This window comes from Galendromus occidentalis, unplaced genomic scaffold (assembly GCF_000255335.2).
Source record: "Galendromus occidentalis unplaced genomic scaffold, Mocc_1.1 scf7180000077501, whole genome shotgun sequence".
In the NCBI taxonomy this organism is placed as follows: domain Eukaryota; kingdom Metazoa; phylum Arthropoda; class Arachnida; order Mesostigmata; family Phytoseiidae; genus Galendromus; species Galendromus occidentalis.
In genome coordinates this window covers 851,439-863,754 of record NW_003805489.1, presented here as the reverse complement: position 1 = coordinate 863,754, position 12,316 = coordinate 851,439, and the positions used below count along the sequence as shown (strand labels likewise).

At 52.6% G+C, this 12,316-nt stretch overlaps 1 protein-coding gene across 1 annotated transcript in view; it reads left to right on the top strand.

Moving 5' to 3' along the window:
* Nucleotides 1–10,907, top strand: part of LOC100897315 (kin of IRRE-like protein 2) — a 62,677-nt gene extending 51,770 nt beyond the window's left edge. The window contains exons 7-15 of the mRNA XM_029112443.1: nt 973–1,097; nt 1,553–1,685; nt 3,044–3,334; nt 3,653–3,843; nt 4,682–4,817; nt 6,222–6,344; nt 9,577–9,848; nt 9,952–10,113; nt 10,842–10,907. Of these exons, the coding sequence (XP_028968276.1) occupies nt 973–1,097; nt 1,553–1,685; nt 3,044–3,334; nt 3,653–3,843; nt 4,682–4,817; nt 6,222–6,344; nt 9,577–9,848; nt 9,952–10,113; nt 10,842–10,907 (1,499 nt within the window). The remainder of the gene's footprint in view (nt 1–972; nt 1,098–1,552; nt 1,686–3,043; nt 3,335–3,652; nt 3,844–4,681; nt 4,818–6,221; nt 6,345–9,576; nt 9,849–9,951; nt 10,114–10,841) is intronic.
* The last annotated feature ends 1,409 nt before the right edge of the window (nt 10,908–12,316 follow it).

Genomic DNA, 12,316 nt, shown 5'->3' with positions numbered 1-12,316 from the left:
TCATACCGCGGAAATCCTCGCGGGCGAAACCCGACATTGTTTATTCCCTGTCGGTAAGTCTTTCTGTTCAATGGCGGAGCGGGAGTCGGTCCACAAGCGAGCGAGCCGAGAGCTAAAATCAGAGTTCTCCTGGGGGACTAACCAATGACGGGTCTACTGGAATCAAGTGCTTGCGACCATTAGCAACGACGTGTTCGTTGTCCATGTATGAGCTAGACACCAGAGCTGCTTGAAACATGAGACTCTTCACGAAACGCCCGGACTCGCGTAACTACCGTCTCGGCTTCGCTTGAGTGCTCGCTTCCATCTCCGCGAGGAGCAGCGCTTCAGCAGACTCTCCGGTTCGTGATTGGGGATTCATCGGTCGATCTGAAGATTCCGAGAGATGTGGTCGTGGAGAGCCGAACGGCGTTTTCCGCAAGGAATTCTGTCCCATCCACATCTGGCCATTCGGTCAGAGAGAAAATCCAAGATTCGCATGCGGTGTTCTCATTTTTGCGCAGTATCGAGGAATCGGCTTCCAGAGCGACAGCCGCGAACTCCTGTCGCCCCCGCAGTTCTGCTGCGATTGATATGGACGCGGGGTGGCGGTGCAGCTGTCTTGTCCTCGAACCTATGTTGCCAGGTGGAAATCAGATTCGATACAATGCGAACCGATTTGGACATGTCACTGGAGGTTCTGCTACTTGGCACCGTGGTACAGGCGCATTCCTTGTCTGGATTCTTGTGAAATTCGATCTGTCGCCATACAAGTCCCGAGGCTATGGCTCGAGCTCCAGGACACTGCGATACGTCAGATGCCGCAGCTTCCCTTGTGCTCCGATCACACCTTCGGACCACCTCTGAGGTTTCACCCTCCGATTGTGTCGATGCTCAACGGGTGCAGGGAATGAGGAGGGAAATGAGCGGTTTCCCCCGGGAATCGGGTTGCGGATTCTGATGATTCACCAGCATGAACTGATTCCGTTTCAGATAAACCAACTGTTCGCTTGGAAGGTAACCCTCACCAGGACATTGAAGAGGGTGGAAATCTCACGGTACGCTGTGTAGCTGACGCGAATCCGCCCGCCAACATTGTTTGGAGAAAGTCCGGACATGTGAGTATTCATCCCCGAACAGAGCTTCGCGTTGTGGCTTGCTGGCTCTCACAAATTAATGTGAATAGTCAAACGAACGTGCACATACACAACAATTAGGTAGGAGCCCCTATTCGCAAGCAAACGACCCTGATGAAGGAAACAGTCACTATCATCATTCGCAGCACCAGCTGGCGACTACGACCTAGGCCTAGTGTAGCATCGAGTCGAACGCGATCGTTCCACGAAAATATGGCCATTTCGCGCGGAAGATTTGCAGTAACAGCGCACAATACTCTTCATAGCATAACGATTAATTTTCGTGGAGCAGAAAGATACACATGGAATCCTCCTCGATAGAATGTTGAGTCGTCCATCGAAATCTGAGGCTTTCGAATCCGAACGAAGGAATAGGCTTGATACCAACCTCACATCTCGATCACTGAAATATTTTCTTCTTCTCTCTCTCCCGATAGGCGAGCATTTTCGGCATCAAAGAAGAGATCACTTTCACCGGAATTAAAAGGTCGAATTCTGGAGTTTATTCGTGTTCGGCGAGGAACGACGTTGGAGACTCGCCGGAAACACAGATAGTCGTTGATGTGAAATGTAAGTTCTGCGTGACGCAGCCAGGTTTTTCCTTTTGATTTCCGAGAACGAACCGCCCGGCAAAACTAGATATTCCTCTTCCCGGGAGCGAATCCCCCGACTTTGCATCCCATTCCCCTCTCTGCCCAAGACATGGGATCGCTCGATGACGGCGGCGAATCGCACGAGACATTGATTACATTAGCCCCCGCCGACTTTCCTCGTCTATCCCACTCCCTCCGCTCAACATTAAGGGAAGAACCATGTTTGAGAATCTGGAGCACCAAATGACGAGATCTCATCGTTGGACGAGTCCTCAACGTAGAGTCCTCGAACTTATTTCCGTAATCGACGCGGAGGAGAGCATCCGACATCAAGTGAAATTTTCCCCGCTTTTCCTCTTCTTATCGGCATCCCGCTCGAACGGAGCGCGAACGAAAGCATCTGTACACACTTATCCGGCTTGCGGGTATCTCCACTTAAAAACGGCTCGCAACGCCCCCAACGCGAGGTGCTAGAGCGGGCGCAGGAACGGGCTAGTTGCGCAGAGGCATGAAGTCGAAGCTTGCGAGTTGTCTCGCAGAGACGCCTCTCCTGGAGATAATGACACGGACGCTCCGCAACGACTGCGACCACGTCGCCGCAGAGACTCGACGACGACGAGTGCGACGTTTTTTCGTACGAACGACACCATTAGGACAATTAAGTCAATTGATTTAAGACTTAGGTGCCAAGTGCCCATTCTGCGCCTTCGGGCTCGAATAAACACTGTCAGTCGCCCGCTGTCGTCGCCGTCGGTGTCGTTCGCTCGACGGGTGCTTGCGGTCCTGCGTCGGCCGCTTTGTCCGAGAGACAAACGATTCCATCTGTTCCGTAATCCTGCGTAAGCCACGAGAAAACGTGGTTTTCTGCTGAAGATGAACAGCGAGCGGCACGAAAGCACCAGCTAGCAAGCTCGCCGCCAGCACCGACTCGATCTGGAATAGAGAGCGCGCGCGCCAGCGAATAAAGAGTCGATTCGTTGGGCTTCCTCGAGTAGAGTCGAATTGAATCAGAAAGTTCAACATGGAGCCCTGATCGTGGTCTTTTGTCCCAATTGCTTTCCGCGGAAATTGGGGATGCGACGACGAGGATCGCGACCGACGGACTATCTCACCGACAACGTTCGCGCACCCTACGTCGAATGTCATCGCGACTCCTTGGGATCTGATCTCGGTCGCTCCATCTTGAATAGAACCGCCGGGGAGCAGAGCTTCAGTGTCCTCAGGAACTCAGACCCGGAACGTCGAATTTCTTCTGCTGCTGCTGCTCGCTGGCTGAAGACGTTCGATTTGTCTTGTAGGTCGAGAGGCTTACCTCGTTTCATTTGTTTTTCACAGATAAGCCGAAGATAGTGAGGATCGAACCGCCGCCTCCGCTTACCTTCGATATGAGGGAACAGATTAGACTTACCTGCGTCACCGAAGGAAATCCGACACCGAAAATCAGCTGGCTGCAGCAGAACGGCAACGGCGACCAGAAAGTTTGGAACATGCGAGGTCGCGAATCCACGCTGGTCGTCAACAATGCTACCTACGAATACCAGGGAGTCTATATCTGTGAAGCGGCTAATGAGATCAAAGGGAAACTCTACCGCGTGCAGTCTCAGGAAGCGCGTGTTGACATCAAAGGTGAGTTCAGCTCGAGCTCGACTTCGTTGGCTCTCGCTCGCTTACCATCTGCCGCCTAACGGGCAATATGGGACGAATTTCATCAAAGCTCCCGATTTCCACCACGAGACTCGTGTTCGTGCGGACCCCGTTACGTCCCGTTTTCGTCCGGAACCACTCCTCGGAGCTCTCCGGACAGCTTCTTCTATTCTCGGATTATATTCGAGGACGACGAGGGCGCTGTCTAGTGAATCTATTTGCTTTCTGAAGGTGTTCGGCGAGAGCGACCGGATGAATGGGAATCGGAGGACCAATTTATGCTTTTTTCGTCCCTTCCAGGACCTCCGATGATCACCGCAGACCCCGTATCGAACCGCGACCGAATCGTCGTGAGAAGCGACGATGACGCCCTAATAACCGTAGCTTTCTGTGCGGATCCCCGTCCGCACGAAGTCATCTGGACTTGGGGCAGTCAGTCGCTTCTAGCAGGAAAGACTCTCTTCCGTTACGTGGCCGACCCTCTAGATAAGGTTCGTTCCATTAGCAGAACTGCATGCCGTGATTGCGGCACGTGTTGTTTTTACCGGGAGCCCGCTGAAAAATTACGCCTCCGCTCTATCCCTCACTTCCAAGGGTTCTCGGACCTCCGCAGTATTTGGAGGGACATGCGTGGGCGGAACTTCTCAGGTCGGGTTTTTGCTTCCGCTAAAAGATAAGAATTCAGGAGCCAGGACTTTCGCTGATGACAATCCTCGAGCGTTGGAGAACGTTTTCGCGGGGGAGCCGGCACGGCATATCTCGCAAGTCGATTGTTCGACTTGCGGAGCGATTTCAATCGCAGAACGCGGTGACAGGAAGGTGGCCTTTCCACCGACACGACAGGGAACAAATGCTTTAGACGATAACTCTTTTTTTAGTGACAGAGAGATTGCCTGGGACGCTCACTCTGCTTCATCCGTCCTCCGTGGCAATCGCCCGCGAATTGAATCTATGCAATACATCTAGAGGGAAATCGGGGAATTTCGATGGCGCTCACTCGAAAGAACACGAATTCGCCACTCGAGGCAGAAGAAGCCGCCGGAGCTATTCTTCTTCATTAAACAAACTTTTTCGAATAAGAAAAGGAGCCCGGCAGAATACGCGGCTTGCCTTCCGGAGTTCTTATTCCTCTCGCGTTCAGAACCGCTTCTCATCATTATCATCATCTATTATTTGTACTCTTGCTGTTTCTATGCTCTCTCGGCAGCCGAGAGATGGTCCTCGAGCCCTACCGCGAGCACTCACATTTCGAGAAATCACGATTCCTGTTGGGAAGAATCACGGTTTTCTCGACAGACTTCCCACTGATAATCCGAACATTCATTCCAGGAACCAGGCCGAGACGATTGTTACAAAGCCAATCTCACCATTCGCAGCGTCCAGAAAGGAGACGCGCGACGTTTCTCAGTGAACATCACTAACTCCCATGGATCCGTCGAGTACTCGACTCTGCTCGACGTGCGCGGTGAGCTTAATTCTTGTTTCGGCTCTGAATGACCCCCCCCCCCCCTTCCGTACCGTTTGCGAACAGGAACATTCTGATCTTGTCGGTATGGGCTGAACATCTCGGAAGGGGAGAAAGTGATTTCGAGCTTGATTCATGAGTTTCCCAGACCCCTTGCCTCTGTCTCGAGATCGAACGCCGCTGGCGACAGAAGCCTAGATTCTTTGTGAATCCGCAAACTGTCAAGTTTCGCGGTGGGCGGTAATCCTTTGTCTCAAAAATAACTGATCTGGAACGATAAGACTCTTCGTGCTGTCACGGACGTCGAAGCCCATCGACAATTTTAATCTGCTTCCCCATGACCTTCCCTGACCCGAGGAGAGGACCTCGGACCTGTTTGGTCTCTTCTTTTGTCCTGGCCCCAGCTGATGAATGCATCGCGTTTCCAAAAACACGATCCCATCGGGTCGATAGTTCGCTGCGAGGACGTCACCGGTTCATTGGACTGAGGCTCTCCTACGAGGAGAGAGACAGGGCCTGATATCGGAGCATGTAACGGGAGCAAACAACGGATGAATGGTCACGTACAAATGTGCAAAAAATTAAGATTGTTCGCTCGCATCAGAACGACCGTTTCCGGCGGAATCGAGCTGCCGGCGCTCCGAGCACCCGGGTCCACCGTGCGAAATGGTTTGCTCATCAGAAGCAGGCTAGATGTCGGTAGTATTTTTAGTTCCGTCTCCTGGGCTGGATGAGCTCCTGCTTCTTCTTCCGCTGCCAGGACCGGGCAACTTCTCAGCAGGCTACAAGTCATCCGAGATCGCGGCGAATGAAGCGCGGGGCTCTCCGCCGAAGGATCTCCTCCGGGGGCTCCGCGTCCGAGTCCTTTTCGGGGGAGTACATACATGCTTACATACACACTCACAGCAGTCGCCGAGTAATTTGATTTGTTTTCTCTGTTCGCCTTTTCTTATTTTGTACTGTTCCTTCTCGAGAGTCTGCTCCCACGCCAAAGGGGAGTCTTAGGGCTCGGCGGACGGAGAGGCACTTGGCCGGCCGCTCGGTCGCTCGTCCGAACGTTCGGTGGGAAGAAACGGAACATCGGGGGATGGGCTTGGGCAAAACTAGCGGAAAAACGTCGTACAATCTCCTTCATCCCCTCTCCAGCTGGCCGCCAGCGCTTCAGAAGCGCGATGACGGCGAGAACGACGTTGCCGCCGAACTCGGAACAGCTCTCGAGTGTTCCTCTCGAGTTTTCCTCGAAGAGCGTGTTCTCATCGACAACGAACAACGACGAATGAAGAAAACAGCGCAGCGAAGAGAAACACTCACTCAGAATCGAAACGGGAACGCGCTTCATTCCCATTATGCGTAATTTAATCGACATCGGAATGGGAGTCTGACGTTTTTTTTTCATATTTCCAGAGCCCGTCTCGATGAGTCTCGTGTTCGCGATGACCACTGGGGGAGTTGCATTCCTACTCGTGTCAATTACGGTGTTCGTTTACCTGGTTCGTTCAGAGAAGTTGTGCTTCACCCGGAAGTACAGTAAGTCGATAGATTCGTTTTGATATGAACCCGCAAGCTCCTTTTCAGTTTTTGAAGTTTTGTTTTGTTGGATCATCAGCCGCCCAGTAATTTTAGCGTAGGAGAATCGAGTCTGGTTGACGACGAGCAGCGGTCCGTTAGATGGTGAGGTCACCAAGTGAAAATAATTGCGGGCTCCATCCGCGCAGCAGCTGCTCCGGTCACAATCGGCTCCGAAGTTTACTTAGTTCGTGTGCATGTCAGATAGGCGCTGGAAACAGGCTTCTCGCGTCGAAAGTTCTGCCTGCGGAAAAATGCTCGTAGAAAACGTTCCGGGGAAAAAATCCAGCACGCATATCAGCTTCCATGGGCTCTAGTCACATGAAACGTGGACGAAATCGACTTTTTTGGTCTACCTCCCTGATGTGCATGGAAATCCGAGCATCCAGCTCTCGCAGATGTAGACTTTTCCGAGCATTTCCTGGAGCGGAGTCCAAGATCCATCTTCGTCCTCACGGATATGGATAATAATTTTTCGAACTGGGAAGAATCGTAGCGCTTCCCCCGATCTCGATTATTATTATAGAGACCCATGGGTAGTTTTTGCGCTTGCGGAATTCGTTTCCCTCATGGAAACTCCTGAAACCGTTCCCCTGACTGAATTCTCGACCCCGAGACAATCGTATAATTTTTACGCTCCTGAGTTTTTTTCGCTATTCCCGATCATCCTCCGGCCGCCAATAGCATGGTAAGTTCCGTTCCGGAAAGGGTTCTCCTTCTCTGTCGCTGACGACTCCTCCACACGCTTTCCCTCCGTTGAGCCCTACTCACCCGATCGATCAAAACTTCTCCTTTGTCCTTGATGGCTGAAATTACCTAATCCATTTGACGCTCCATGCCACTTATTTCCTTCGTTTGTTGGGTCTCCAGGTCTTTCGGCTTCGCGGCAAGCATGGTTCTGACTTTGGACAATTTTGGGAGTACGATTGCGACGCGAGCCGGTCACTGACGCTGTGCAACTTTCAGATATCAGCAGCAAGACGCCCCAAGCTCTGAATTTGTGATATTCACTCAATCAGGAGGACTGGGTACAGCAAGGTCAAGAATACTACGAGGACGAAGAGTGGGTGATCGTCACTATGAAAAGACCCAGACCTATATCTCTGCCATTGACAGAACTCACAGAGAACGCTTACGCGACGAGCAGACCGGTGGCTTCTTCCGAAAGCCATCCGCCTCTCGGCACCCGAGCTCCGCGCACTCAACGACCGCACCGGAACTCCCGCCACCAGGCACTTACGAACTCAAACCGGCACACTCTCGGTTACTCTACCCAAACAACCGCTATGTTCAACTAAGAGAAAAAACTCAGTTCTGTACAGGATGTTCATGTTTACCAATCTCTGAGTGGCACGCGGACCGTCTGCTCCCGGATCCGAAAAATCTTTAGCCTCGGGAAAGGATAGTTTCGTGAGCGAAGATTTTTGAGGCTCCGAGAGTGCCATCATGGAATGAGTCTCGTCTTCGATACCGTGCCTCTTGCGTCGCGAAGCTGCTGAAAGAGTGAATGTTGACATGTGATTTACAAGGAGTGAGCCGATTATGGGTCCGACTTCAACTGCTCGTATTTTCCTCAAAGATCCTCCGATAATGGATTTATTCCAAAGCAGTTGTCTCGAAATCTTCAGACCAAAGGCTCGACGGCGCATCGCTGACAAGCCACTGTAAGAAAGTGTTCATAGTCTGTTCAAAGAAACGTTGCTAGCGGGCCTTGCGTGAAGGGAGGATTTAGCCATAAAAATAAGAAGTGTAAGTATGTGTGAATAGGGTATCTGTGCATTGCGACACGCCGTGTTGGGTTTTCACGTAGAATCTACGGAGCCTTTATTTCGGCTCGATGGAAGAGAGGTCCTCTGCGTCGAGACCATGACAGCCGACCAGCGTTCCTGAGGTGGCCGGCCCGGGGTTCCAGTGACGGCTCTAATCAGCCGTCCCCTCGGATTACGGGAGAACTTCGAGAAAAATTCTCATTTCCGTTCGCACTGTTCGGTGCATCCATTCCCAGACTCTCACGAACGACATTCGGAGGGGCAAACAAACCGAAAAGACCGCCATTCGACCACAGGTTGTTAGCGAATCGATTTCACCCGGCTATTATCTCGAAACTGCCCGCTGACGGACGCGAAATCCCGATGTACAGGACTGATCTGAGACGTGATAGCAGAGAACAGCGAATACTGTTCATTTTATTATCGAGATTCATTTACTCTGGGTACCTCTACCGTGCCATACCAGGGATGAGTTCTTTGCACGTGACCTCTTGATACATCAAATGTAATGGTGGTTGGGCTCTGGAGCCCTTTCCTTCGCATGGAGAAAGAAAACTGTTGAAGCTGTTTCTACCGACACAGTCCGCGAGGAATGTGTGCATTGTATGTATGTGTGAGAGGGAAGCAAGAAGCTCGGTGTGTGGACCGTCGTTCCTAATGTTCAGATTGCACTGAATGAAAACTGGAAAAAAGTACGACGGCAGCGAGTGGGGATCGCGAAAACATGCGGAAACATATTGCGCTGACCTGGGCTGAACGTTCCATTCGTTACTCTAGAGGAGGAGTACGAATGAACTTGAATCCTCGGAGAAAAGCTGATGCCGGAGAAGAGGGGAGTCAGTTTTGTGACCGCACAACATTAGGTCATTGAAGCCAAACGACTCGTCGTTTACTCGCCACGGAAACTACTCTGTTTGCGTTTGATCGAAACGGTTGAGGACATAGCGTGTTCACGGACAATAAAATTTAGTCATATTTTGGAGCCGTGTCGACACCGGAATCGAGAAGCGTCTTCACTTTAACCTAGATTCAAGCATGGAAGCTCGTTCCGAACATGCTCACTCGGACATCCCCTGGCTGCGGGCATCATTTCCCCAAGATCTTCTGGAACACTGCTCGCCTGAGTCCGGGGAGCTCCGGCAAGCGTCCTGGATTGTATAGGATGAATGGTCAGCGGAGTCTTACTCGTGATGATCCGACGAATTCGGACCGCCCCCCCCTAGGGGAATATTTTCATTCCCCACCCAAATTTTTTTCCCGTCGAGCCGCTTTGCTTCGTGACTTTTTTACCAATATTTCTCCCGGACTAGAACTGGAAATGCGAACGGGTATTCGGAGCTGTGCGAGCCGAACGAATGCCAATCGATTAGTGACGGATCCGGACGCCACCCTGTTTGCTAAGTGATCCGAAATTGTTGTTGCAGGTGCCAGCGGAATGTTCAAGAACGATCCCAACAGCGATTCGGGATCTTCCTCGTCTGGAGAACATCCACAACCGACTCACAATACGTCTCGAGACAAATTGACGCCTAAATCTAAGAAAAATCAGCCTAACGGAAAACCACCGGCTGGTAACGCTGCGATCCCTCCTGACGCCCTCTACGCCGGCGGTGGCAACGGCGGGCGAAGCGGCCAAAACAACACAGTGGTGACCGGGCAGGCTTCGTACGACGTGAACGCCATCAAAGTTCCCGTGGTACGTAGGAGCGGCCTTCCTGCCGGGGATGCAGGCTCGAGAAGACCTCGGTTCGTTCATTCATTCGCTCACAAAAACCCTTTCTATTGTCCGCCTCCGACAGCTCCCAAAGCCTGACGTAACTTTGTCGTCATCGCGACCTCCCCTGCCCTCGTCGCAACCGCCTCACCAGCAAGTACAGCCGTCGCCGCTGGTCTATGCGTCTCTCGACCTGCCCCAGGGACCCAATGGGAGGCTCCGACCCGATCGAACGGAGTACGCTCAGGTCCGGGAAGGGCACCTCATGCGGACGAAAGACTTCAACTCGACGCAGCAGAAACAGGTGAGGAATCGTTTTCCCCTTCCATTGACGACACGTAGAGATCAGCGACGTCGAGATTGACGTCGCATCCAAGCCCGATCCTGCGACATCCCCCTCCCGGGAGGATCGGAGCGGAGATTGATAAATTCGCTCTTCTGTAATTGCCTCTTGTCGACCGCAATCGAGACGCTTCGTCGGCTGGCGATCCTTCCCTCGATCGAATTGATGCAAGTAGAATAGCTCGGCACGTGAGGGACTGCACCGGTGATTACCGAGTGAGTGAGTGAGCTTCGCAAGCGTTGCATTGGTGTGGCGAGAGCTGTCTCGTCTTGTATCTTTCGGTCGTTGTCGACGACGCCGCTCGGACAGTGGTAAGCCTTCTTGCGCGGTAGCAGCGGTTCTGCTCGTTCCCGGAGGAGTTGATGGCTCCATCAGTTGCCGCTCTGCTCCGAATGTATTGGGGTAATGGCCAGCGACGGATCGGTCGCACAGACCGACGACTCCGACGTTCGAGCTTGCCAGCCCGAATGAGCCCGTTCCGTAACGCCAAGTGCTCGGCCATGCCACGGACCAGGCTGAGTTCGGTCGAAGGTCGTCGCCTAGCCGGCCGTCCGATCGGCGCGGGGAGGGGTGGGCGCTAGAATGCGATTTTACGTCGCAAAAACATTTACCGAGTAATTTGTGAATTCCAGGTACAATTCCACGGTCAGCGACCACCTCCACCCAACGTGACCACAGTGAGCGTCCAGCAATTTTGATCACTACCGTCGGACCCCTGGGCCTCTGCGTGGCCTTCGGACCCGTTCTGGGAAAGCCAATGCCCCTTGAAGAACAATATTTCGTTCCACCGCCCGTCAGGGAAAGAAGCAGCTGTTTTTCACCCGGATGGCAGAGAGCCGACCTGCACCGAGTGTAATCAATGGAAAGACATTTGTATTACCCAGTCTCCTAAACGGTCGGTGGCCGCTGCGACAGGGCGAACTCCGAGAAGCCGAGAGCCGTCAAAGTTTAATGACAACCGTTCGAGGAGAGCCGTTCCACCCTTGAATCGGCTGTGCACACTACGAGGTGGTCTACCTCTGGGGTTGACTGTGGCGTTGCCCCAGGCCACTCTGAAGGCGGGAGCGACGATGCCAGCGCCGCGGCTCGGTAGCCGGTGGGTCGACCACCCGTCGAGTATTTTTTGAAGAGGGCGTTAGTTGGCAAACCTAGAGAGCAATGAGGCATGCCCAAGGGGGTCGAGAGGAGGAGACGAAGATCTATGAACGTCTTTGCCACCACGTCCGCTACGCTATACCGTGGGAAGGCAAAGCACTTCGTCAGATGACGATACTGCCGCCGCGGCTGCCTCCACCTCTATTATACTACTACCACTATGGGAGAAGATAACGCAACCCAAGCCACTGTTTCAGTCAGGCGGTCGGTCTCTTGTCGCTTGCTTCTACTCTATCTGGACAATCCCTGAACGTTGATAGAGCTCGGCGATTTCGGTACGGCCGGCTACGTCGACCTGATTCGATGTCGGAACGCGATCGATGAACCTCGACGATCAGCTGACGGCGCAGCAGTGGCTCAACAGCTGTAATTATCAATTGGACGCGATATCGACGTTGAGTTTCGAGAATTGTCCTGGGAGAGAAAGCTCAGATCAATGAGAAAGTTTAGAATATCGGGAGGTTGTATATTCAGCTGGGAACTCGTTCAGGTGGGTCCGACCCGAGTCGAGATATGAGCGGTACTAGAGCACTCGAGAAAGGTGTTTATACAATACGCACACGGAACCTCTGGATTGATCCCGGCGCTCGGTGAAATTCTGGCGGGAGCGAGCACCCGCAGTCAAGGCGAGCCACCTGCAGATGTCGGCCGACACTCTGAATAATCTAGCGCACATCAACATTCGTTTGCATACAATCTTCGTAGATGCGTCCAGCATGTGGTTTTATCAGCTGTTCCATGAAGCTCATGCGAGCCTTGCCCGGGCTTCTTCTCAATTGATTGAGCATAATCCATGCATTAATCATGAGCGCACGCTGCAAACGTCAAGGTGTTCACGAGGGGCTTGGAATCATCCGGTGGTTGTTCATGGAAGGGTTCGCAGCTCGGAAGCCTCCTTCCTCGCAGCGAAATTATCTGACCGGAACACATTTGGCGCTCTAGAATAAATTTG